Consider the following 27789-nt stretch of genomic DNA (forward strand, 5'->3'; position numbering starts at 1 on the left):
CTGGCAGTCGGCATCTGCTTGATGTTGCTCATACCGTTTTGACCAGAATACAATCAATACAACTTCCAGGGACTGCGTTTCCTAAGGGATCCAGTAAGTAAACCCATCCACAGCTGAGGACTGCGGTCCTGCTAACAAACGCTTCTCCTCAGGCTTGAAGCCCTGTTGTTGACTCTAATGGATTTCCAACCACCACTTTTAAACTAGAATATAAATAAAATGGAAACAATATAATCTAACAACCATAACAACAGCCAGACCCCAAGTCATATGTTAACACTGCTTCCAAACTACCTTGAAAAGCACTCTCAATAGGTACAGTTCCTGTTTTTCCTCATTAGATATGACTGGGTTTTCGCTTATCTCTGATTAAAGAGGAGTGCCGCTATTGGAAAAAATAGGGAGTAGTTTATACAGACTATATTTATTCAATTTTCATTGTTTGTTTTTATAAACAAAATAAAGACTCGCTTCCAAACTAATTTAGAGATTAGGTATAAGTGGATTCACTTCCGAATTTTCGGAGGAGAGCACTGCGCTGGCTGCTCCAAGGCGGGTGCTGGTTCCGCAGCGAGATCTGTCCGTGCAGAGGAAGGGCAGTGACGCTCAGCACAAGCACGTGGGTTTGTCCTCATGGGTCTGGCTGCAGGGTCAGCATGCTGGTTTGCAAACATTGAACATGGCTGATGAAGTGTCACAAATTCAAACCACCCTGATGCGCTTGATACAGAAATGGGGCAAAACTTAAACTATTTATCTGTCCCCCTCTTAGGTCCCACAAACTTTGGTGGTTTGGATGAAACACAACAGCCCCAAAAATATAACTGATAGTGCTAAAAGTGAACAGAACTTCACAGGAGATGAGTTTCACACTTTGATTCCCCACAGAAGGTGAGTAACAGCAGTTTTATGGAAATAGGACAAAATAGTTTGCCTAGTATTTCATTTGAACATGGAAATGTCACATAAATTTATGAGACTGTGATAAAAAGCGGTGAAAAAAACCTGTAAGAATCCAGAGAGTGTATACAGGGCCAACAAAAGAAAGAGAACCTATACAAGTTTTGTCGGTTTTTCTGTTTGCTTGGATGTGGGTCTTTCTTTTTTAATGCCTAGTGTAATTTTCTTAAGACATATATATTTGTATGTATGTGTGTTTACATACATACAAACATCTTTATAACAAGTTATGAAAAAAGTAGAGAAACTAGGTTGTGGAAGAAGAGTAAAAAAGTACATTCACACTGGATAGCTAATTGAGAAACTAGTCCCGAGTTCACTGCGTTTTACGTGTGCTGCTGGGGTCCATCTACTCTAGATGGACTAGAAGATGACTTTCAACACAAATTTTAGGGCTGAAGGCATCAGTGCTCTGCATCTGCATGAACCTTTGCTAAGCACTGTGTGTATACCAAGCACAGTCTAATTCACAATGAACTCTTTTCATGCTTTTAAATGCAGGCGTTTAATTCTGCTTATTTTAATGATAAACATCTAATTCCCAAGCTGACTATATTAAGTGAATGATACTTATTCAACATCTGTGCTCAGAAGCAGGGGAAGGCATTTCCCTTCGAATGTCAGTGGTGGTGTGCCTGAATGGTCTGCATGCCTGGGCTCCTCCAGCCAGTAATGTATAATAGCCAGCTCTGAGGAAGGCAGCACCCACATCTTCATCTTGAGGAGCTCCAGCAGAGTAAAAAGGAATCTCTGTACTTTTAAATGATGCACAAAACTTAGAAGTTGTGACATTTCTGTCATAAAATTCATATGGACAGGTTACCTTTAAAAGACCTAACTTGAAAAGATTTAACGAAAATTCCCTGCCTCAAGAACTTTCATCAGTTTTTTCAGTGCGTGTATTGTCTGACAGTGTTGCGTTTGGTTAGTAACACCTACCAGCTCATGCACAGAAGTGCTAACATCAAGAATTATTTTGAGGATATTTACTGGCTGCAAGCAGTTGCAGCGCTTGATCCTCCTGATATTGATCACTAGTGCTAAGCTTCAGGAAACCATTTAAGGACAAGCTTCACTTCAGTGCCGGAGGAGGTTTATTGACTGAGCATTCAGGACTCGTTTCAGAGGTGGGTACAGGCTCAGGGCTGACGGAGTGACTACAGCCTCTTTGCCATCACCTGATTTGGAGCCCACACGGCACCGGGCAGTGCCACAAGAGAGAAGTTGTTGCCTTCATGGTGCAGCTGGTAACTCACACGTGTGTTTCCACCTACCCACTGTCTGCTGTGTGCCACTGCTACTGTGTGTCACTGCTACTGTGCCACTGCTACTGTGTGCCAGCACCGAACACGAATCGGGCTGATGCTGAAATGTATGAAGGCTACACTGTGTGAAAAAAGAACATGGTCCTTACCTCTGGAAATGCCACAGAATACAACTTTCCCTTGGCCTCCATTCTAAAAACATTATTGTGGCTTCAGAAAGAAGTAACTCTTATGAGAAGTCAGTGAATCTGGAAAAGATTAGAAATTTTAATGAAATAGGGACTGCCCTGACTGCTTTCTAATTGGTTAAAAATGACGGCAAAGAAAAAAAAAGGCATTGATGCTTTTCTCTTACTTAGAAATATATTTAGATTAAGTTTTATAAGCCACATATTCATCTTCTGTTGATCAGAATAATTTAATTAATAACTTAATTAATGCCTGAAAGCCACTAAAATAAGGCTTAATACCCTTAACAAGACATCATACTTTTAGTTAGAAAACCACACAATCTGGTACTTCTTAGAAAGATGAAGGATTTGTGTCATAGAAAAACAAATGGTATAAAATTAAGGAAACTTTAAAAATTCAATGCAATTTTTGCTCTATCTGGTTTCCAAAGAATAAACAGACACTTTATAATTGTAACATTTTCTGCTAAAATGCAGATGGTTACATTCTGCCTTCAGTTACACTCGGCGAATGTAGAATCCTACTTACAGAAAATAAAAAAAGGATTCAGCAATTTCTTCTTGTGAAACGTAGGGAGAAACAAAACAGCATATATAAAACAAAGGCAGAAGTTTATGATTTAAAATGTGATGAAATCCCTTCAATGATTAGGTCAGGTCTCCATGTTGGAAAACAGTATAATCACTTTTAGCTTTCTTTCACTCCCTTTCTCTGTATCTAACACAATACCTTCCTTCTTTCCTCTCTTTTGTTGGCCTTAAATTACAGAAGCATACCTGTTCAGAAAACATGCTTATTAACATGTTCAACATGTCCATCTAAAATATCACTAGACTAAAAAGTACACTAACAAAGTCAACAGCCCTTTTTCACCCACTGGGTTTTTTTTTTTTGAAGAAAAATAGCATGTGGCTCTTTTACTCTGGATCTGATTAAGAGAAGCCTCAGACGTAAGAGATACTCAGAATTCACGGAGTTGAATTTTTCTCCAACTGCAACCCAAAATGTATGAATAATGTTGTTATTTGCAAGGCTGGTATAAATCTGGAAGAAGTCCATACGGACTTGGTAACCGAGGAGTTTTGCCTCCCATGTTCCTGTGGACTGACTTCAGTTAAGCTATGTGAGTTCACATCAGCAAAAGTACAAGGATTGTATTTTTTTCCTCAGAAGGAGATTTTTTGAAACATTACACAAGCTTTTAAGATCAAAACTTTATGGTATGATGAGCAACCTGATCTAACATCAACATTAGCCTTGCTTCGAGCAGGGAGTTGGACCAGATTCCCTTCTGAGGTCCCTTCCAGCCTAAATTGCTCCATTCTGTAATTCTACGATTATTTAAAATGGGGCTCCATTCATGAGTGAGACAGTTGAACACTCCAGAATAAATTCACATTATTGTTGATGTTGTGCCTTGATAAGGAAAGTGATCTGAATTTGTCTTTAAGAAAATAAATCTATGTGTTCATTATCAATTACACTGAACACGTAATTATATAAAATACAACAGCTTAGTACTGCTTTAGTTAGAAACATCAAGGAAGTGATACAAATACAAAAATAATGATCTCTGGTAACACAAGATGAAAAGAACATCTGTGTGGGTCAAACCAAAGGTCATTCACCTCAATATCCTGTGTCGGACAGTGGCCAGTATGGATGCCCAGGGAAGAGCGTAAGAACAGACAAGCATTTACATGTCACCTCCCCATCTCTCGGCCCCCACCATACTGAACGCTGTTGTCAGACAAGGGCTAGAGGGAGAAAGCAGACCGAGAGCTAGTATGGAGGTGCCTTTTAATGTTAATTTCAAGACTGCAGTAGGAGGTACAAATGTTGACATGTTTTTAAATTAATATATCTTTAATCAATTTGCTTTAAATAACAACTTGCTTTCAAGCCCCACTCCTGTAGAGGTACATACTCAAGAAAACACTGAGTACCCGAGCAGTTCTTTAGCATGAAAAATCACTAGACAGGTGCATAAAAACTACACAGGTGCATGAAAGTAGTCTAGATATTTGCCAGGTCAGAGAATACAGCTGTGTGCATCAATAAACTAGAGCAAGTTCAGCAGAGGCCAGTGAGATGGTCTGGAGCTGGAGCCCAGGCCCGTGAGGAGAGGCTGGGGGAGCAGGGGGGCCTGCTCAGCCTGCTGAAAGGAGGCTTTGGGGGACCTAACAGGAGCCCTCAGGACCTATGAGAAGTCATCAAGATGGCAAAGCCGGAGTCTTCACAGTGGTGCATGGTGGGAAGACAATAACATAAACGCAGACAAGAGAGGTTCAGACTAGGTATAAGGAAAACGTTCTTCCCCCAGCAGGCAATTAAGCATGGGAGCAGGCTGCCCAGAGAAGGTGGGCAGTCTCCATCCTTTTCAAGAGCAGGCTGGGTAAAACCCTGAACAACTGCATTTGGCCTCATCGATGACGTCGCTTGGAGCAGGAGGTTGGCCAAGTGTCCTCCTCAGGTCCATTCTAACCTGAATTATCCCACAATTCTATGACTCTCAGTCGGTTACTATCCCATTTGGAAAGCACCTATGGCATCTTTTGTTTCTGGCCCGATCCTTTGATGTGGGAATTACTTTAAAATATATAGGTCAATCAGAGTCTGGATTCAGACCCCGCCTTGCTTTTTACAATAGCATGTGCACGCTATAACACTTTTATTCTTTGCATCCGCCAGGTACCTGCAATGGTTTGCCTGTACAATAGTATGGGATGTTGTTTATATTTTAACCAAAATCAGAGACAATCTGCTATTTCAGAGTGAATTGATCAGTAAGTTTGTCTCCGATTTCACTTACCCTTTGTTTACCCAAGGTGGTTGTACCCAAGCCCAAGAATGCCACAAGCAGGAAACAAAAGTGAAGGCGGACACACCTGCCATGGACTTTGTTTTTCCAGTAATACTTTCTCTTAGCTCATACGCCTCTGCTGTGCAAACAGACAGATCTCCTTTTCTGCGATAGATGCAGTTTACCAAAGCTACATGTTAGATCTGGTTTGAAAATACAACCTGGAAACTTACAAGCAAAACTATTATTCGCCATCGACTTTAACAATCTTGTGTTCTGCCAGGATTTGTTACATGCTCTGGAAAAACCCGTACTTTCAGTCACGCACTCAGCTCTTCTGCCCCACTAGCCACCCCGGGTAACCGCCGTTTTGCCACCACCAAACTTTCTTTCCGGAGGCCGACATGTGCTGGTGCGGGAGCCGCAGGCATGGCCCCCTGCTCCGCGTCGCCGTCGCTCATCCCCCGTGCCGCAGGGGACGCATCTGCTGCTTGCGGGGCCTTCCCCCTCCCCGCTTCCCACGGAGCGGCGCTGCCCCGAGCAGCGGCGGGGCGGCGGCGGCGGCGGAGGCCCTGTGCCGCCGGCGGAGGCCCTGTGCCGCCGGCCCGAACGCTGCCCCGCCCAGAGCTGCCGGCGCGGCGCTGCCCCCCCGCCGCGCGTTCCCATGGCGACGGCGTCCTGGCAACCGCTCCCGCTCCCGCAGCCCGGCCTGCGGCGGCGGCCCCGCTCCGCGCAGCCGGGCGGGCGGACGGGCGGCCGCCACGCCACGGATGGACGGACGGACGGACGGACGGACGGAGGGACGCCCCGGCCGCGTAGGGGCAGTCACGACGCTTCGCGAACAGCTGCTCTAGCGGCGGCAGCGCGTTAAAGAGCGGGGCTCGGCCGGCCGCCGGGATGCAGGGGAGAGATGGGCAGCCCTGTCCTGCCCTGATCCAGCACTGGTGAGTGAGCGCAGCGTCCTGCGCCCGCCGGAGAGTCTGCCAACTCTGTCCCTCCGTGTTGCATGGCCGTAGAGTGGTGTCTGCGCTGTGATGTCCTGTCAGCTGTCGTACACCCCGTGTTTCCACAACCATCGCCGCGTTTACCGATGACCCTTACACCGAGGAGCGCCGCGGTCCCTCCGGGGTCCTGGGCCTGCCTGCGTGGCAGAGCCGCGGGCCAGGCAGAGCACAGGCTGAATCGGTGCATCCACGCGGCGTGGCACAGGCACGGATTCCAGCTCGGATCCCAAATGCTGCATAGCTGCATTAGCACAACCAAGCACCTGAGCTGCTCAGACATATTTCTCAAGAGGACCCCGGGCCTGGGCTCAGAACCACGCCGGCATGGTTACCTCTCTCCCAGGGGGGGTCTCCTCCCTGCACTCCACCGCACACCGCATTCACGTTCACAAAATGTCACAGTAGCGCAGGGGGGTTTTGCAGGGGTTTGTTTCATGCGACTCACTGATACAGCCGGGTTTTGACCTATCTTTTTGCCGAACTGCGACACAGGGACTTCTTCACTTACTCCAAAACGTTGCCCAAAGTGCTTCGGAGTAACACTAGGATCCTGTGGCTCCTGGGGTGGTGCTGGCATATGCTCCCTGTATGGCAACCGAAGCGGTTTCTATTTTAAGAAGAAAAGAGTGATTAAAGTGTTTGCCTAGGCAGGTATTTCAGTCTGCTTTGATTCCCGTGTGACTTGTGGCAAGTCACATAGCCCTCCCCCCCCATGCTTCACTTCCCTACCAACATTGTAAGGAAAATAATATTTTCAGGGATAATAATGCCTTCCTACCCCACAGGCATGTTGTGAGAATGAATGTGAAAAATGCCGCGAGGTGCACAGACATTACAGCAAGTATTAGACATAGGTTATAATGGAAGATGGAGAACTGAACACTACAGACGTGATTATCCTTCAAAACAGGAGAAATGGAGAACCCGCAGAAAATAAACATGCAAGGCAGTCTGCTGAAGTGGGGAAGGGATGCCACAGTACAAATAGCAAGGAGTGAACTTTGCATTGCTCAAAGTGTTTCTTCAGCATGTCCCATGTATGATTTTTTTCAAACTTCTACATGGCTGATGTCAGTGACTTAAAGAAACGATAAAGAAGTACCCCATGTTTGTATGGAAAAGCTGCCTTACGTATCAAGTGAACTGTTATTTTTGGCAATCAGGCATAACACTTACAACCAGGAAAAATCTTTATCTCATCAATGTGAGAAGTGTATTTGGAATATTCAGTAAATTAAATCAACCAACATGTATACTGGGTTAATATATCATGATTTAAATTGCTATAGCAGTATCAAGCAGGAGACAACATCATTTAAAAAAAAAATTAAGCACTTGAAGCCAGTATTTCAACTGGTATCTAAGTTGATCCCAGGTTACTGCCATGAAAATTGGAGCTATGTGAAATTACACTCCTCTGAATCTAGGCATTAGAACATCTTATTTTTTCTTTTCTTTTATATTTATTAGTGTAAATCGGCATTACACACACTCATAGAGAGGGAATTTGTCATTAGTTCTGACACCTATCTGTTATTGTTTACTGCAAATACCTCCAAACTGCAGAAAAGTTTTGTACAACTGCTGAACAAGATGTTACATCCTTTCTGGATGTTGGATCAGATCAAGAAATCTAATAATTGATGATGCAATATTTCAGTGCGTACTGAGTGATGTGCTTAAGTTAGCAATAACAAATGAGAAGTCCATCTGTGTAACTTTTGTTTCATGCGCACAATTTCTCCAGACATTCGCATTTAGCTGTGTGTCTAATAGTGGTCTGGCAGAAAAAGTAAAAACTTCAAGCAAACCTATGCATACTCTGCTCCAAACATTTTTTCAATCGATAATAAATGGATGCTGAAGGCCATAAGATTAAAACACTTGAGTTGAGGATTTTTTTGTTTGTCTGTTTTTTATAAGATGTATTTCACTAAGATACTGCTAGATGTACAGACTTTAATATTTGTTCTTAATTTTTCTAGGTAGCATCCAGTGCTCTGCTGCTGTGATACACATAGCTCTTCTTTATCAGTGGGATATTCCTGTGTTTATAGTTAAATTGTGTTTAAATGCTTCACTGCATCAAGATCATTAAAAAGTGTTATGGCCTGGAGGACTAAGAGTAAATGAGCTCAGATCTACTGAGAACTGGGTGCCCCGTTACTGTAAAACCTCACAGTACAGCTAGGAGGGATGCCCCGCAGAGCAGTGGCATTGTTTAAAAAAGCAACCGGGAAACTACGAGTGTGAGGAACAGATTGCAGGACTGGACATTCAGTGTCTGTGCAGGATTTTGAATGCCGAAGTCATCATAATGATACCCAGCTCTTACACCGTGCTTTTTACTTACAGGCATGTAAGAACTTAAACAAGCAGGTAGGTATCATTACCTCTGTCTTCCATGTAGGGAAATCGAGTCATTAGACATGGAAATAACTTGTCCAAAGTCGTCAGGATCAGAGATTGAGCAAGGAATTAAAATCAGACCTTCTGAATTCCAGTCTAGTGTCATTGCTGCTCAGCAACCCAGATTCTCTTAAAACTATTTTTTTTCTAATTTGTAGTTTCTGAAGCACCATGCTATAAATAGAACACACATACTGTGACAATGTTCACTCTCTGCTTTTAGGCAGTGCTTTCATACGTTTTTAAACCACAAACATGCTTTGCATTTTGAGATCTCAGAGGGTAGTCCTATTGCTTCTTTACAATCGATATTTGACTATTTTGTTTCAATAACCCTATTTTTCTCTTTCTGTTTGTACAGCATATTGCAGCGGATTTCATCAGCAATTGCAAAATTCTTTTCATACATCAGCCTTTAGATTTCAGTGAGCGTTTTAGGTCCCCAAGAAATTCAGGCTCAGACCATGCTCATTCATGCAGTCTTTATAGTTTAAAATGTTTATTTGTTTTATATAGGGTAGAATAGTTGGATTTGATCGAGGCTACCAACTTTTTCATTAATTTAATTTCTGTCAGCAGACAAAGCTACTGAGCAAGGTACTGGTCTCACAGTAAGATATCTAAAATGTCTTTCTGAAGCTATTTAACAGAGCTACCCTGCTGCGACGTCTGTCACAGTCTGGCTGGCTATGTCTAAAAATTAAAAACAGAATCTATATTTCTACCATAGAAGAATTTACTTACAACATGAAGTGTGGTCTTCTAGATTTGAAGACAAATTAATAAAAGACTCAGTTTTGCTAAACTGTGCTGATGTCTAACACATTTTATTTAGGTTTCTGACTGCCAATGCTTTTACCTGAAAAACACCTTACCCGTAATAATCTGCTGTCGTTAAATATTTTTATTTCATTCTCTAGACAATACTTTCTTCAGCTTTATGATAACCCTGTAGATCTTACTTTTTTAGTCATTGATTGATGATGTCTGAGACCAGTAGACAGATTGGGGACAAGAAGTTTGTTTGCCTCTGTCCTGCCAAACCAGTTCTGTGGGTCAACAGCAGATTTCAGTTTCAAGGCTGTCAACCTTGCCTTTTCAAGAGCATCATTTTCACTATAAAAAGCTTTTTAGCAGTTTTTAGTTTTCATTCTTTTGTATTGATTTTTATTTGCATTTATTCCATAAGCAATATTTGAACTCCAAGATCAGAGCTGTCAGCGTAATCTTAAACTTTACTTAAAGGTTCACTTAAAGCAGAAGCATTAAGTCATTTCAGTGCCAGATATAAACTATTAAATAATTCAATGTGTACTTTTTCAACAGATATATATTACTGACCAGAAGATGGCCCAGCGAAGCCCAATCTTCCCAACTCTTGCCCCTTCTGAAAGGTACAGTTCGGAATGTAAAAAATAAAATCTTCATATTGCAGAGTATTTGTCTCCCAGTTCCCTATATATAGTACTGCTGTGACTTGGGACTTTGGCACTAGTATGCAAAGCAAAGTGAAATACTGTAGACTCATTCAAATCATGGCCCAAATCACAATTCCTTACTCAACTTTTACTTAACCATTTTTTAAAGAAATTAAAGAGCTTAAACTGTAACTGAGTAGAAGTCCAAGAATACTATACTTTAGCCAGTCTTGTAATAGCATAGAATAAGTGTGAAAACTCAGAGCCAGAAGTGACCTTTGTTGGAGTCCTCATACATCTCTATCAATATCATCACGGTGAAAGTAAACTGTTAATTTGGCTCATTAACAGGAAACAACATGGAGAATATGCAATAAATAAGAGTTCCAAAAAAACGATCTCCTTTTTCAAAGTGGGGTTGAACGTGTATCTTCCACTTATGCTTCTGAAAATTTTCTTTATTCTCTACAGAATATAGCAGCAGGAAAAGACTGCATGCATTAGCAGCCTAGTTTTTTTTACTTTGAGCACCCATGAGCTCCTTTCTTTTCATGGAAGCTATGCAGTGCAGAGCTCCCTTGAAAAATCTAGACAATTATTCAAGATACCCAAATGTAAGCTATTTTTGGGGAAAATTTGACTTCTACGACTATGAGAAGCTTGTCATAACTTTGGTCTCTCCTCAGTTTCTACACCTGCATATGCTCCTGTCCAGTTCAGGGGGGAACAAGCTTCTATATGGTATTACAGGATAGCTATAGAGACTAAAAAAAGGAATGGACACAAGCTGCTCCTTTTTAATCTCTGTCTGTTTCCATTTAATTTGCAATAGCTACCTTCTACACTTACTGCTTTAGTTAAGCCTGAAAACCGTAGAGACAAACAGCATTACTTTTGAAACTCAGTAAAAGGGTTTAGAATTTGGATTCTTAATCAAATTATAGTTCTGAATTGTAACTACTTTTATAATGCTAATGTCCTTTTCTTAAGATCCTATGGTTTTGTAAGCTTCCTTAAAGAGCAGGAAAAAGAGCCTGACCTGCCTTTGTACAAGATACGTGCAGTAGCAAACACAGCGCCCACTTATTTGTAGCAGTGGGCCCTCTCTCTGTGAGTATTTTGGTGCTTCTCCCCAGTATTGCTACTAAGATAGCATCGCACCGTCTCCAGTGGAAAGACATTGCAGAGTTTTGTGTGAGAACTTAACAATATCTGGATATTCTTCTTCACTAGGCGGGTTCGAAACATACCGCTGCATAGCCAGGCGTTGACAGCGGTCCCGTTGGCATCTGCAAGCCTGGTGGATCAGCTGGAAGACAGAATCCTAAGCCATGAGAAAACAACAGCGGCTCTTGTGGAACACGCTTTTCGCATTAAGGAGGACATTGTTTCCACTCTGCACAGAATGCAGAACAAAGGGGGGGGTGACCGGTTGGCTAGGCAACTCTTGGAAGAACATATCCGAAACATAACGGCAATAGTGAGGCAGCTTAATCGGGACATTGAGGTATGTTAAGAATTTTTCACAGGCCTAATGCCATCTGAGCTACTTATTCCTTCTAATAAGTAAGTTTACCACAGGATAAGTAAAGGTCAGACAAGGTCTGAAGATCCTGTAAGCTTATAAATTGTTTTTATAACTTGAAAAACTGTTTGCAAATTACATAATTCTTTCAGTGGCTATGAAAATAGCACAGGATATTAGCATATAAACACAGAAACCTTTGTGGTACTAATAAGCTTGCTTTCAAAAGCTGCACTGGAAAACCTTGAAAAAATGAATGAATGTGACACTAATACCCAGCTCAACATCAGTCCAAAGGCTGTGCTGAATAAACACTAGGGAAATGCCTTAGCTCTATAACAAACTTACTTTCACTTCCAACTTACTGACGACACCAAGTAGCCAAACCCAACTGCGCATTTTTATGACCTAATCATATGCAGATACATGACTTCATGTCTGACCTCTGCTGCAATGAGCAACAGGGGTATGGTGGGGAAAACGAAAGGATAAAAATAAATATTTAAGTCTCCATTCCATTGTTTATACGTATCTTATATACGTATAAATACTTATACGTATTTATACGTATACTCCAATACTTTATACGTATTATGGTATTTATGTGCAGATTGGACATGACGAATAAGAAATAATAAATGAGCTAAAGGTATCTGGTTTAGTATGATGCAAGACAAAGCTTTTAATAAAGCAATAAGAAAATGGTATCTGAAGTTACTGAAATACTGAAAAATAATGAGTGACATTTTAAGTGTACATTAAATGTGACATACTGAGTTTATATTTGCATATGAATGCTTTGTAGATGCTGCAAGAACAGATACGTGTCAGAGACAATCTCAGCTATGGAACAAATTCTACCCTGAAGAGTCTGGAAATGCGGCAGCTTTCTGGTTTAGGAGATCTTCGGGGAAGAGTTGCAAGGTACAAGTCAACACGGAAGTATATTTTGGGGACTAGCTAATGTTGGTTTAATCTTGAAGTATGAACGTTAATGATAATGGGCTGAATTCAACTTTGGCAGAATTCCCAGGATAATTTTGCTCTGTGTTTTCAAGAAAATGAATAATAATCCTTTGCATTCCAGTATTACATATTAAACTTAACAATATCACCTTTAATTCCTGAAATTAGTTTTTAATAAATTACCTCAAATTCCTTAGGAATTTGGATTTGGTTCAGCTTTAAAAAGTACTATGGTTAGACTAGTCTATCTTTGAAACAAATTAATTAGCACAATTATAAAGGCAGCATGGAACAATCTGCACTTGTAAAGAACAGAATAGTTGCACATTTTTGCATATATTTTAGAAGTAAAAATCTGTGCATTCAGTTATGGGTTAGCCATATTAAAAACTACATAGGCTACCTGACACGTAAGGAACAGAAAACTATAAAATAATAGAAGTTTTACAGGGTACTTGAAACTCCATGTTACAATTGTGCAACTATACAGACTTCAGGTTGTGCCATCAATGACACATTTACAAACCCCTGTACAACAACATTTGCTTAAGTGTTTGTAAAGTTGAACACAAAAGACAGAGGATATGTACAGCTATAGAAAAAGGACCTAATCTGGCCTAAAGTAGCTTGGCTAATAACTTCAGTGGAATTATACTTGTCCTGAATTTGACCTATTGTCTATATTGTACAGGTAATTTTTCTTTTTATTTTTTGTACTTCAACTGATTTAGTGGTAACCTTCAACAGCCTACAAAAATAATCAGGGAGGGATTTTCCTTGAATTAAAGTTTTCTCATAAATTATTTGATCATTTTAAGTTTCCACTGTAACTTTCATACGCCATTTTGTAAAGAATACTTTAGAGAGGTTTTACATACTCATTTTTAATTTTTTTTTAAGTTATGCACTATCCTTTAGTAAACAGGAATGAACTAGACAAGCCTATTTTGTCACATCAGAAAACTTATTGAAAAATGTATATATATAGATACACATGCACACATGTATACCCTTCTCACTGAAAACTCCCTGACAAATGTACATGCTTAGATCTTCCTGCTTCTTTATATAAATAGTCCACTTTAAGCTCATACTACATCCTGAGAGAGGTCCATATTTGGAGCAACACAGTTACTGATACCTTGTGAAGCAAAATATAGTGCCTTTGCTTTCAATAATGGAACTTAAGTGAATAAATACATGCCAGCATGAGCTTCAAAATGGGGCCCCTTGCCTGTCTCAGATACTTGGTATGGGGATCGGTGGTGGACTAGCACAGTCTGTGCCAGGATTTCTTCCTTTATTTACTTAGGGCAATGCCCATGTACTGTGCCTGGGTTGCAATTTATCTGATAACTGCGTAAGATTATACCAATCTGCCTTATGTCAGATTATGCAATGAATGTTGGACATTTGTATTTATTACCATAAAAGAATCAGCTTATTGTCTTTTAACTGTTACCTTCTATTCAGCATTATGCTCTCTACGTAAAAATTTTCCCTGAATAAGGAAGAAAATAAGCTTCCCTTTATCAGGAATCAAGTTAAAGCAGTGTTCCATGGGAGGAAGATATTTGCCTTTATTTACAGGTATATTCTACTTCGAAAATTAGTGTTCCTGTGAATAACGATTATAGTAAGATCTGGAGGTCATGGTCAAGATCAGGGCAGTTCGTTACGCTGTTGGCACTATACAGAGACTTACCAGAAACTCTCCCTGGGATAAACACTTTCTGATTACTCTAGCCAATGTTCCTTATATAAAATAAGCTGAACTCACCTAATATAATGTTACTTTTACATCTAGTCCTGCTAGCTTTCAGATGAGTTCAAAGAGTGAAACCTTAGAAACATGATCAAGTTACCGTGCGTTACTGACTTACTGTGCATCAGCTCTCAGCCACAGTCAAGGTACTATGTATGGCTCAGGCTGTAGTGACAGCAGGCAAATTTAACTCCAAGTATATCACATTTGCTCTAGGCTAGAAGTGTGCAGATTGACAATCGGTGTGAATCAGTTTATATATGCCACATGATAGTAAATCACCTAAGTCTGACACTAAAATGATTACAGGACCAAAAGGCTCAATCTCGGGATTCTGGCCAAATTTCAGTGCCAGTAATGACATGCATACTAAACATCCTATTCAACTTCAATATTGGAGAGAGTGGTGTTTATTTCCTAACACCAACTCTTCTGTAACATGTCAATATATCATCAAACAACTGTCTCGTTTTTCTTGGGGGTTGCTGCTTTTAACGGTGAGAACAGGGATCCCTATACGCACATGCGCTTCTGAAGCACAGCTCCAAAACCATGCTCCCACAGCTCTGGAGGAGTGAGATTTGGACAGACCTCACAGTTAAGCTCACCTGCATCACAGAATCAACTAATATCCCTAGCAGGAGAAGACTGAATACACATGACAGCTCATGTCTCTGGGCCATTTCTCATTAAGCATAATTTATTGATGAATTTGTAAATCATCATTACAGTGTTCACCATGAATGATGCTGTACATTTTCATAAGAATCAGTATTATTATTAACTTTAAGAAAAATATTACCTCTATTAAATTTAGTGACACTTTCAGCAGAAAATTAGATAGATGGCGATAGATCCATTACTCCAGCCTCCTGTCCCTGATGTTGGCAATTTTACATAACACACATTTACCAATTCTATTTCTAGTGATATTAGATCATAAAACTCACGAGTAGTGCCTTATAATTTATTTACAGAATAACTTGTGGACTATGATCACTTGTCTGGAAAGTTTAAATACAGCAGCCTGGTCAGAACCATAGCAGTAGCTGTCTCTAGAAACTTCCTGATAGCTGAAACATCCAGAGAAATGGCAACGATGCATATACAAATTGGGCCTACTTTGCATATATAGATGATTTTTTTTATATACATTATAGATCTGATTCATTTCAGACACCCTGGACTCATTACATGTAGGCAGATTTTCCTACACTGCACAGAAAATGAGTCTGATGCATCTGGGATGCACTGCATTTGTGAACTTCGTAAGTACAATAAATCTGCTGCACACTGGCTACTTGCTGTGTAGGAAATGCACACAATGAGGACGGATCTGGGCTCCCTGATCCAGGCTATTCAGAATCTACCAGCTCTGCTGTTCTTGCCCACTGGATTCCCTGGACATATCAACTTGCTTTTCACTACTTGTTCTTCAGCTACTTGTTTTTCACTGAAACACTGGTATTTAATTGAAGCATCTCCTGTTATAATAAAAGAGGAACATTAAAAATCTGTATGTACCATTATAGCATATTTATATAGCATCCTGTTGCAGAGTATTGGTGTAGTTCTCAGCTTTATCTAGTCCCTGGTGATACTGAATAGAGCAACCATTGTGTTTTGATTTCTTAGAGTTCGAAGACAACAAAAATACTCTTCAGCGTGCCAGAAAAATAACTACTGCTTTTTCTTATTACAACTTGGAAGGCAGTTGTTTGATAATTTCACTGTTTATATTAAACATTACTGGTTTCTAGAATTATACTGTATTCCGAAACTGAGAATAATACCTGGCACTATGAAATCTCTCAATTTATTCTTCATTTACTAATTTCACCTAAGTACACAGCTTGGCAATCAGAACTTTCAGAAAATGTCTTCCAAAACCGAACAGTGGTAACATGAACCCATTCTAGTGCATCTTTGGCCCAAATTTCAACAGTGCATGTGTGCAACTGCACATGAAAAACTGCACTGCGTTGTTTGTATGGCCAGCTTCAGCATTTCAGATGTAATACAGAGAATTATTTATTCTGCATTTCTTTGTATGACATGGTTTTATATACAGCTCTCGTATTTTTAAACTAGTATTCTTCCTAAAAATGTTAATCTATTTCTCATTTCTTTCCTTGTGCTTTTAAGATGACCAAACCTCAAAAGTTGTTTTCAACTTCTGTCTTTATATCCATAGTCCACTGGCTTCATTTATATAGACAGTCTGATTAAATTACCCAGGAACTTAAATCCAGTGTTCAGAAACATTTAGTTCTATTTTTAAGAAGAATTCTATTGTCATTTTAACATGAATCTATAAAGAAGTATCAACGCAGAACTTTCAGAGGTATGAGAAATTCAGTGGGGAGTGTGGTGTGCCTTTTTTTTTTTTCTCCTTTTTTTTTTAAACAGGGAAATATTCCAAACTATAATGTGCCCTTTTGTTTAGATTGCTGATTTTCTCCCAACCCATCATGCAGTAGAAACCTGAATCAAAAGTGTTAGAAAGCCCATGGTTTTCCATATGTTCATCTTATTATTGCCTCTCCCCCATTTGAAAGCTAGTGGAAACATGGACTAAAGTTATTTAATTGTTGTAAGTTTTTAACTCAAAATGTATACTCACATAACTAATATCAGAATCTCATTCTTTGTCTGCAGCACACTAATGTTTTCTTCCAGGTCAAAACTAATCAGGTGTTTGTGAGTGTGTACAATATATATAGCAAAGAGCCTACTCTTTGACTACTTCAATATATGGAATATTGTTTTAAAAAAAAACATAGCAGGATATACATTCCATAACTACAGACAATGGAATTTAAACTTTATTCCAACTTTGTTTAAAAGGGTGCCAGTTAGGGTGCCAATTTCTACAGGGGTATCCCTGTAGAAAACCAAAATAATCTGATTAATACATACCAGGCTGACACTAAATTAACATAGTCAGAATTCTAATGTTTCAGTTACCATGCAACTATATGACCTCTTGGATCACGTAACTGAGTTCCACAGAGAAGAGAGATGCACTGTGATTAAACCCAAAACACTAATTTGCCTTAAAAGTTACAGATGCCTGGTGTTTACATTTGCTACAGTGGTTTCAAAGCTGTTGCTTTTTATATTTGCTTTCGTGCCTCAGAGAAACAAAACTAACCATTTTTTTGAGCCCAAAGGCTTTTAGTGACTAGATGCTTCATGCCTCTGATTCTCTCTAATTGATCGTAACAACATGGAGAGATTTGGCTTCTCTCGTCTTTCTAAAGAAACTGCCTGATTGCAAGACCTACGAGTATGGTTCACTGCTATGTAAACCTTAGCTGGTCTTCCTACAGATATTACTAATTGGTTTCACAATGCTGAACTGCTAAACTGTAAGTTCATTTCCACAAGTTTCATAATTTTTATGTGTTATTTTGCATTACTGGTTATTTTCATATTGAAATCGTAATACTAAGCAGATACTCTGTTTGTCATTTTAGTTGTGACTTTCCCTTCATGTTTAATGATAATGGTAGTTACTGTAACCGAGGTGATGAAAATGCATGTTGAAATGAAAGCCTTTGAACTGAAATGTGACTAAAAAGAGGTTAAAATGTGTAATTGGTTTAGGTAATGACTTAACATGCCTTAGCTTGTTCCATTTTACTGCCTTTTTCTCCCTCAAACTGTAACTGCTGTCTGTTCTCCATCAGTTTCATAGATCAAATTTGGTAACACTGCTGATTATATATTTCCCTTAGCAAAAAAATATACGTGACTCATATTTCACAGAGGTGTTACTCCTGAAATTACAGTACTTACATTTTTACAGCTCAGTTAATGTCCTTATTGTATTTCTGTAGATGAAATCCACCTGACCAAAGTATTTTTGAGATGTGATAGAAAATGCACATATTCTATAGCACATTTATCCTGAGAGTGTTACAGCATCTAGAAATGTTCCAATGTGAAGAAAGGAAACAATAATTATTATGTTCCAGGACTGCACTTCATAGTCTTTTGTGAGACAAAACTGCCATTACTTTCAATTACAGTTTTACCTAAATAAAGACTAACAATTGTAAAATTTGCCCCACATTGTTTACTACACATATTAATTATATACTACTATTTCAAAAATAAAAATAAAACTCAGAGGAACACAGCTACAATAATGAAAAAATGGTTCTCAATTATTTAGGCTTCTAATCATGTAGGCAAAATCATACACACCTTAACAGATGTCTTTTGGAGTATGACAAAAATATGAGGTATTGAAATTCTGCATCTTTGCATTTCTAATGTGATTTCTCAGACAGATAACAACACAGTCTACACATATTATGTCAGTACCAAGAAAAGAGGAATGTATGTGTCAGACTATTTGACTTCTAGTTCCATTTGAGAGCAGTTTGCTGAATACTATGAGATATATCACCTTTCTTACAGTCTCATAAGACATTGTTTTGCTAGAGAGCCAGCAAGCTCACAGAACTGCCCAGTCTAAAATGGAAAAATTAAAAAGTCTGGATCTTATATTCTATTCAACTGTTACTTTGGTATTTATTCAAACAGGTGTGACGCTGGGTTAGCCAGACTGTCTGCAGAGCATAAAATCACGTACGAGAGACTTCAGAGCCTAAGTAAAGACCAACACACCTCCAAGCTGATCTTAGAATCTAAAATCAAAGAGGCAGAAATACAGGTATGGTATTTGGACCAAAGTGATCAATGTGTGGGTAAGAGTTATAGTCTAATTCACACAGACTCTATTACTGTTAATTATTATCCTGGGAGGTCACAGATTTACAAATGGAGAGGTGTACCTGTTCACAGTCCTTATTAGATTGAATGTTGGTACCTAGCTGCATTACTGTACTGGTCTAACTGAAAAAAGGTCCTTAATTTGCTGCCTTTAGCATGCTGTGTAGAAGGGGCTAGTATTTACAGGCACCTGAAAGGACTGCAGGAATGAACAAGAGTCAAGTGATTACTGGCCTGAATGGATTCTTGAGGTTGGAATGTGAACATGACATGGATGCTCTACAAAACTACCACACCAATGCAAGCATCATTGTCTCTCCCTGTATGTTTTGGCCTTCCCAGGATTATTTTATATGTATTTGAACATAATTTTTGAAGGTCTGCAAAACAAAACTGGTTTGGGGTTCTGTGAATTCATTAATCTGCTCATCAGGTTTCTCTTCCATTGGATATGAGAATGGAAGCGAGCACTAGATACAAGCAGAGACTTATGACATTAAGGAAAAGAATTCTTCATATCTCTATCTCAAGGCCTTCCCATTTTCTTGGGCAACAAAAGTATTTTACATCTTTGTTGTATGGTAGGTCGATGGTTAAAATCCACTTTACCTTTCTCAGAAGACTCAATACAGTATATTAGCATGCCAGCATGCTAGGAGCATATTGTCATGAATCTTGTAAAACAGAACAGTATGTTTTGTAAAACTGGGATTACTATTTTGGTAAGAAATATTTTATGTTAGTAATGACCTATCCCCAGTTAAATCCAGTACTTTTATCACTGCAGTAGCCATTATACATGAAGTGAAGAAGAATATCACTCAGTATTGGAGTGCTTTGCCATTCATTTACTCTGCTTGTGTGACAACATGGAGACGTACGGATTGTGTAAATTCAGCTGTCTCAACGAGGGGGGGAGGCAGGCAGATGCTTTCAAGGCAAGACTATTCAAATTATTTATGGCTGAAAAATTACAGTTTTCACAATGTTGATACTTTCATTTTGCAAGATAGTATATTTTTCATTATAAAGTAAAATGTGCAAATTCAATAATTTTTGAAATGTCAGCAAAAATGGCCCTTAAGACCTCCTCTACTGTATGAAAACGTCCCAAATGAGATCGATGAAGTGCTGTTGAAAAATAGTAAATTCTGAATTTTGTTTCAGATTTCTCATCTGCTGAGCAGAGTAGAACAATCAATAATGCAACAAGAAGCAAAGCTGAAGATTGCCTACAAAGAGAGCAACCAACAGCTCCACCTTCTGGATATGAAGTGAGTGCCTGTGAAGCCTTGCTGCTGCGATGTGCCTTGGAAGAAGGGCCTCAATTTTCCAAGTTTGACTGTTGTAATCTTCAGGTCTACAAAAGCATGAACCTGTTTAAATATGTATGTGTGCTCATCAGATATTACAAAAGCACAATGGTCTGTCAAGTGGAGGAACTCGCTTTCAACAATTATTCTGCCCCTAATGTGGTTAGGTAATTTTGAAAAGCCTATTAAGTCCCTAGTTAAGTATTGAGGCAGAACTTGTAGTAAAGAACACAACTAAGGACTTCTCTAAGAGTGGCCTGGTACCTTTTTGCAAGAACTGTAGGAAGGAATGAATGCTGGAGGTGGCTGTTGAGAGCAGGGCAAAAAGTTCAACTCAAGCAACGAGGAAGCAATGCACAGCATTCACAAAGTGTTATTGCTTTAAATTGGCTTCAAATACTAATATATAACTCAAATACCTAAATTATTAATGATAAGCTACTGTGCTACTACTAGACATTATATAGAGATATATTCAATTCAGATATTAACTCCTCTCCAGGCATTTCACTCAGTGGCAATTTTGGCTTAAACTATCCACATGCTTACTCCTTCCTGCTTATTGCCATCCTCATGCGATCCCATCAGTTATGTCAGTAAAACTATTTGCAAACCAGATGAAAGAATGCATCCAGATTTCAAATATTCACTGGAAAAAAGACTGTCTAAAGAAACAGTTTCACTGGCACAATTGGTTGGTGTAAAGTTGAGGTGGGTATAGGCAATGCAAGTGGGGCTACATGAACTGGCATTGCCACTAAAATAAATGGTTATCAAATCTTTGTTCAGATTTAAGACCTACGGACATGAAGATTATAATCTGAATGGATGACCATATTCTGTTTTCAATGCTGCAAAGAATTTGCATCTACTATGCCTCAAAATGTTGTAGATGTGTTTCGTATAAATAACTGCTATTTTGTTGTGCTCTTTCATCTTTATTTTCTAAAACAATGTTACCTTATCCAGTTTAGTAGCCTTAAAGTTCAAGGATTCACCTTATTATTGTGTCAAGAATGTATTAAATTGTCATTAATTTTTTTATGAACATGATCATAAAAAAGTCACTGCTGAATGACCAAGAGTTCTGTTCTTTCGTATCTGCTAATTTCTATTATGCTCTTAGATTAAAAAATGCTATTGAGGAACTCAGCAGCCAGATTTTGTCTGCACGTAGCTGGTTGGAACAGGAACATGAAAGGATTGAAAAAGAGCTTGTGCAAAAAATTGACCAACTCTCACTGACTTTTAAGGAAAACACTGTAAGTTTCATTAAAATGTCCTAATAATACTTCCTGAGAAGTATTTAAAAGCATTATTAATAACTAAGATGATGTAATTGAGATATTATTTGAGTGAGATTTTCAGACCTCCTCAATATTTGTATAACTCTCTTAATTTATGTCAAGTATAACATCCCCGCAGCCTGAGAGTCTTCAAATAAATCTGATCACTTCTAAATAGATCAGTATTTTAGCCTACAGTAATCAAGTCAGTTTAAACCATTTTATAAAAAATTATAATTCCTTACACCTCTGAATTCCACATAAAAGATGATTCATTGCATATTTGGGAAAGACCACTGTAATTTCATATGCAGAGTAAATCATTAAAATTCTTTTTCCCGGCTCCAGGAAATGAGTGAAAGAGCTATTGAGATGAAATTCAACCAAATGGCAGAGAAAATTGACAAAATAGAAGAAATACAGAAGATAACCGTGGAAGCACATGAAGCAACACAGACTGAAGAAAAGATAAATATTCGCATTGGCAAACTTCAAAATGAGATTAATGAAGATATAAAAGAAATGAAAGCTGAAGTTAATGCTGGTAGGACCATAGTTATCAAGTTCTTTATTCTGAATTGTGGTAACAATGATTGACCTACAATAATATGCAAAATGCCTTTGCTTGTATCAAAGTAGTTTAAAGACTTTTGGGCCAGATGTAATGGCTGCACCTGTGGCATTAAAAAGGATTTTCACTAAGTGTGAAATTCACAGCAATGAGAGGTGACATCTTATCAGCTTAGAAGTGCTCTCCCCAGAGCATACATAGGCTTAGCCTGCCTGCAATCGGGGGCATTTTTGCCATCAGCACACAATTACAGTCCTATTTTTCTTCAGGACTTTTGCTATCTTCCTAGTGTAAAGCAGAGCATTATGGTAGGAAGTGTATTCTGATAGTAATTATGTGATACTCTTGCTTTTGATTATGAACTAATTTAATTCTCACCTGCAATTAGGATTTGCAGCTATCTATGAGAGCATTGGGTCTCTACGGCAAGTTCTAGAAGCAAAAATGAAGCTGGACAGAGATGAACTACAGAAGCAGATCCACCAAATGAAGCAGGAGGTTCCAACGTGGGGAGAGGCTGGACCATGACTGCAAGATTTTGTCTGAGAGATTCATGTTTACCTGGCTAAATAGGCAGACTATAATCTTGTTCCAGTCTGTAATACAAATTAAATGCATGTACCAAACGACATGCTGCTGTTGCACAGGTCTGTATGTTTACTCGAAGCGATAAACGCAAGCTCCTCATAGATCAACTGATGACAAGCTTTTATGGGCTGAGGTGCTGATTTGCCACTGCACTACTCTAGTTGATCTCAGGAGATTAACCGCCATGTAAGACTGGAGTAATATATTGGTGAAGCTGGCATCTAATTTGCTAAAGGCATTTCAGTGCTCCCCAGTTTTGTAGGCTTGATCAGGCAGGTATATGCTTATATATATATCTGTAAGCACCTGCACACACCCCCTACTTTTTTTTTTTTTTAAAAAGTTGATATAATTTGTTTAATATTATTTTGGCATGGTCTCCACCTTGATACAAATTAATTAACTGAAGTCAATGGACATTTTTACGGTGACTTTCTCTACTATTGACTTCCTGGGGAGACAGAATTGGCACTAAACAGACCAATTTTCAAAACCTAGATACCATCAGAAGATCTTCGTTTAGTTTTGCAAATATCCTCTGTGTGTGTGTGTGAACTAAGTAGTGTTATATAATGTAGTTGTAGATTAAGATGATTCATGAACAACGTAAGAAACTTAACTCACGTGGTCTTAAGTATTGTGACCTTTTTAAATTAATAACCAAGTGGAGTTGAGACAAGGTAAAAGATGTATATAGAGTATTTTATAACTGGGCATGTGTTCCTGTGATTTGTTTCATTATATTGGTAAAAACTTTGAAAGGTTTGAAAACAAAAGAAAAGGTGATAATCTAACATAGTCTGGAGAATGTAATGTAAAATAGAAAGCAGTTTATGATCTGCTTAGAAAATTGTATTGAAGTAAAACAACTGATTCTCCAAATTTAAGCAGACTGTAATAATTTAGTAGATTCAAATTGCTAATTGCATTCACAGTATTTCCAAATAATAATAGTGCTTATTTCCATTCCCAGAACAGATTACATAATGAAAATCAGCACCCATATGGCATATTAATCTAGTCAGGAAAAAAAAAATATATATATATGTTGATTTTATATCTTAATTCATAGCTTGATATTGCTCCTCATGTTTGTAAGTCATGCAGGATTAAGCACTCATGAAGAATAAAAGACTTCATCCAGTATCCTATTAATTTATACTATTAACAGTAATTCATATACAAAAATATTAATTTACACAAGCATTACTGTTAACATAAATAAATTAATAGGATGTCTCTGCACTGTCTTTAATGGACCTTTCTTTTGGCCAGTATTGCAAAACCATATTCCTATTTGGAAAATCAGTGGCCAATTTCTCGCCACTTCTATGAAAGAATGTTTGGCCCACAGAGTCACCGTATTTAAGAAAAAAAAAAAATTGCTCCAAAACCTTAAACTCAGTAACTTCAGAAGGACAGTGTAGTGTGTAAAGATGTATGCATTTTCTTGTTTTTTACAGGATTAGCACCTAAGTTTATATTCACTTCCTGTATAGTTGAAAATAATTTAATGTATCAAAGATACATGAAGTTTTTGCACCTCTAGCTTCCAATGCCCTCTGATAACAAAACTGCCTGTTATTCTTGTTTTGTATCATCCATGTGCTGTGAAAGATATTTACAATGGCAGCTAAGGGGAAAGACCAGTTCACTAAAGGGAGACAATGAAATGCTTGCAGATATTTCTTAAGAATTGTCTTAAAAATTCATTCTTTCTTCATGTTTGTATTCTTAGTTATTCTTAAATATTTAGCCATGTGCAGTGGAAAAGCTATCACTGGTGTTTTATAAAAAAGAAAAGAACAAAGAAAGAAGCAAAAAGGGATAGAACAAAAACCCAACAATTTTTTCTTCTGTAATTGGAAAGCTGTACCTGAGAGAATCTGGTATGATATGAAGAGCATACAAGGAATCAGAGAAACACTTTAGATAGGACTTTAATAAAATATTTCTCTTGTAAAACTCTTGTGTGATTCATCCAGATATAAAACAACACATAAAACCCTATCCACTTCTACTTTTGCCATTTTGAAAATACTTTTTCTTAAATCTCAGCTAAAGCAAATAACTCAAAGCCCAATTAAAACTATATTGAAGTGCGAGCTACTGTCAAGCAGTGCCTCGAAACCACACAAAGTGCTATGTGGAGGGAAGCACAGGTTACAGGGACTCGTATGCTGGGAAGAGACAGACCGAAACAGTGAGCTAGGCTGAGAGGTACACACGGACACACACAAGTGTAGCCTGGCCATCCTCCATCCTCTTCCCAGAGTGCTCTAACTAGTCAGTTGTGAAAGGAAGTCATCTATTCCAGACCAAGAGGGTTCTGCAGAAAAATTGACAAAAAGCCAGAATGGAAAAAAGTAATATGAAAAAAGACTGAAAAATCTAGAGAAGTAACAGAGAAAAAGAGTAAGGCAGAAGAGCGGAGTGATGGAACGGCAGCTGCATGGGCAAAGGCAAGGAAGCGTAGCTACCTGCTGCTGAAGCACAGAACACTTCTGAAGATTTTAGAAAGTGCTGAAAGTTACAAACAATAATACATTTGATACAAAACACAGAACCCACAAGTATGGGTACATTAATTGATGTGTCACAAGTCATGCTCCCTACTGGCCTGCTGCATTTTACTCTGCTCAAACAATTGGATTTTTTTTGTTGTTTTGTTTTGTTTAAGTTTTCTGCACAAAATAGGTCAACAATGTCTTGTCTGCATAGTCTGTCAGGGAGTGCTCATATCTGATAAGTAACAGCTGAGTTCCTCAAGGGAGAATTAGAGTCCCTGTATCTTTCAATCATCTTAAAGTTGTATGGCAAAATCCTCTCCTCAGAAACAGCATGTCCCCAGGGGAATAACTATGAAGCCAGGAGGACAGTATTACAGACACTATGATCTATGAAAGCTTGATTTTGCAAAGCAGAAACTGATTCTGAAAACTCACCCGCAGAGATCCTGTAAAACCAAATAGAAGGAAATAGCTGTGCTTGAAAGCGGAGCTGCCCCTTTATTTTTCCTTTCCATGTGGGTCTCCAGTGGCACTCCTGTGTGCCAGTCCTTCAGGGATACAGAGGGCTTCTGATGGTGGAAGTAACGTGCTTTCTTTGTTCAACATAAGTACTCATGCTATGAGTCACTACCTGTACGGCACAGGCCTGACAGAGCTCGCAAATGGAAAAAAGGTAGTGAGAAGAGGCAGTGTTTTTCTGGATGACACTTAAGCAAACAAAATGAGACTTAGTGTATTTGGGAAAGTATAATACCGAATATGCACAAAATACTATTTTAAAAACAAAGTACACTGATATAACCATAAACTCACTGAAGGAAGGACTGGGAGGAGCCTTCTGCTCCATCTCTCCGCTTCCACATAGGGCCAACTCTACCTAAAATATTTGTCATAGACACTTGTCTAACCTGCTTACAAAAGTCTTTCAAGAATAAACCGTTGACTAATGCAGTCTATTCCAATGCTTAAAGAACTCTGCCCCACCACCCAAACACCTAACCTAAATGGACTCTTCATAAGACAAGACATAATGGGCTTAAATTTCAAGCCCAGAGGACACAAAACCCAATATTTTTTAAAGCAATCCGTGTATTAAGAAGATTCAGATGAAGTTTCACAGGAATTTTTGCCCAATATTTCTTAAACTTTTTTCTCCTTCCTACATCCCTAACAAAGAAAAAAAAAAACCACAAAACACAAACCACCACCAGAAAAGCCAAAAGCAGACCACTTCTCATGAAGTTTTAAAATTTTATTTTGTCAGCTATTTAGCATGCATAAGGCTTAAACCACGTGCAGTGTGCAGACCATAGCATTAAGTCAGCTATGTTGCCTGAATGACATAGCAAGTGTCATAGGATAAACTAATTAAAAATTTTTTAACTGGGGTACGTGCCTTTTACATTAGCATGTGATAACACAGTAGAACTATAGCACTGTGCAGTGAAGGACTTACCTGGAAACAGAATTATGTCAGCAGTTACAGAGCAATTGTGTTATTTAGACTTATTAAGCAAACCAAAGTAATGACGCAGGTAAGAAGTTAAAAGGATGATCCTAACTTCAACATCTAGTTGTTTATGTAGTACAGTTTTATATTGTGGATATTTTGTCATTACATACCGATATAGTTCAGTGGCCATTTTCCACATTAGAGAAAAGTGGTATGAAAGATAATGAACAGCAGTATACTCCTGTAACATCAATTTAAACTGAAATGTAATCTTTTCTTCTCAATTTCTACGTTTCCTGCTCTACATTCTCAAGTATTTAGCCATAAGGGTCAGAGAGTTAACTCTATTAGAGAGAATTCTATCTTAAAGTGCTCAGTAGACATGTATTCCAGCAAAGGAAAAGCCTAATGAGACACACATGACAAATCGATGAAGCGCTCCTATGTGCAGAGGAGGGATTCCTCCTGTGATACTCCCCATGCTGTAAGAAATTCAGAGGCGAATTTGAAAGAAAACAGTAATGGAAATTCGGTGCACGTCCTCTATTGAATTGGCCACAGGGTGTCACTGTTACTCTTGGCAAGTAAAAGAAGAGGCTCAATGTACCTCTGTGACCCATAAATGCTGCAATACCACCAAGACGGGTCTGGAACTATTTAACAATATTATGCATTTTGACAAAAGAAAAAAAAAAAAAAGAACATTCTAAAGACATCACTCTGTAAAATCTCAATAAAGGCAGATGTTTAGTTAAGTAATTCTCTGAGGGAGATTGTGATGGTCCTTTAGACAATGTGCAAGGAATGCTGAGTGGGGACCAAAGCGCTCTGCTACCTTTTCTGTCAACGGAACTTTGGTCAACACAAAGCATAAAAAAACCAAACTCCCAAACCCAGAAAAAATTCAGGGGCAGTTCTTCTAAAGCATAAGATCTTAAATCAAGCAAAGCTCAAAGAGCAACATGCATTTCACGTTGATTGTCCCAGGAGCTGCTGCAGACATGCAGAAGAGGTTCCT

At 38.7% G+C, this 27789-nt stretch overlaps 2 protein-coding genes across 6 annotated transcripts; one reads left to right on the forward strand and one right to left on the reverse strand.

Moving 5' to 3' along the window:
• The first annotated feature begins 59 nt into the window (after positions 1 to 59).
• FAM81A (family with sequence similarity 81 member A) lies at positions 60 to 23801 on the forward strand. Of its 4 annotated transcripts, XM_072870259.1 has the most exons (11): positions 60 to 93; positions 773 to 891; positions 8210 to 8603; positions 9960 to 10027; positions 11285 to 11558; positions 12382 to 12500; positions 18862 to 18991; positions 20218 to 20324; positions 21490 to 21625; positions 21998 to 22193; positions 22609 to 23801. In XM_072870259.1, the coding sequence occupies exons 4-11, from the start codon at positions 9981 to 9983 to the stop codon at positions 22746 to 22748; spliced, it is 1149 nt and encodes a 382-aa protein (XP_072726360.1). In that variant the 5' UTR covers positions 60 to 93; positions 773 to 891; positions 8210 to 8603; positions 9960 to 9980; the 3' UTR covers positions 22749 to 23801. The 4 variants fall into 4 exon arrangements, with proteins under 4 accessions (XP_072726360.1, XP_072726361.1, XP_072726362.1 ...); XM_072870260.1 differs by lacking the exons at positions 60 to 93; positions 773 to 891 and adding an exon at positions 5764 to 7261; XM_072870261.1 differs by lacking the exons at positions 60 to 93; positions 773 to 891 and adding an exon at positions 5764 to 6164.
• Positions 641 to 25831, reverse strand: LOC140655556 (uncharacterized). Of its 2 annotated transcripts, XR_012043798.1 has the most exons (4): positions 25754 to 25831; positions 5454 to 6831; positions 2375 to 2473; positions 641 to 659 (listed from the first exon to the last, which is right to left on the reverse strand). XR_012043798.1 is itself a non-coding variant. In XM_072870263.1 (2 exons), exon 2 carries the CDS (start codon positions 6294 to 6296, stop codon positions 5541 to 5543), a length of 756 nt encoding a protein of 251 aa, XP_072726364.1. In that variant the 5' UTR covers positions 6297 to 6831; positions 25754 to 25831; the 3' UTR covers positions 4288 to 5540. The 2 variants fall into 2 exon arrangements, 1 of the variants encoding a protein (XP_072726364.1); XM_072870263.1 differs by lacking the exons at positions 641 to 659; positions 2375 to 2473 and having other exon boundaries at positions 4288 to 6831.
• Positions 25832 to 27789: the final 1958 nt, after the last annotated feature.

This window comes from Ciconia boyciana, chromosome 8 (genome assembly GCF_034638445.1).
Source record: "Ciconia boyciana chromosome 8, ASM3463844v1, whole genome shotgun sequence".
NCBI classification, from domain to species: Eukaryota; Metazoa; Chordata; class Aves; order Ciconiiformes; family Ciconiidae; genus Ciconia; species Ciconia boyciana.

What these genes read in the sequence shown, in the direction of transcription:
- LOC140655556 (XM_072870263.1), bottom strand. Translation starts at nt 6,296, where the DNA reads ATGGTTGTGGAAACACGGGGTGTACGACAGCTGACAGGACATCACAGC.
- FAM81A (XM_072870259.1), top strand. Translation starts at nt 9,981, where the DNA reads ATGGCCCAGCGAAGCCCAATCTTCCCAACTCTTGCCCCTTCTGAAAG. An exon ending in TCAAAGAGGCAGAAATACAG is followed by an intron (nt 18,992 to 20,217) that starts GTATGGTATTTG and finishes ATTTTGTTTCAG; the next exon opens with ATTTCTCATCTGCTGAGCAG. An exon ending in TGACTTTTAAGGAAAACACT is followed by an intron (nt 21,626 to 21,997) that starts GTAAGTTTCATT and finishes TCCCGGCTCCAG; the next exon opens with GAAATGAGTGAAAGAGCTAT.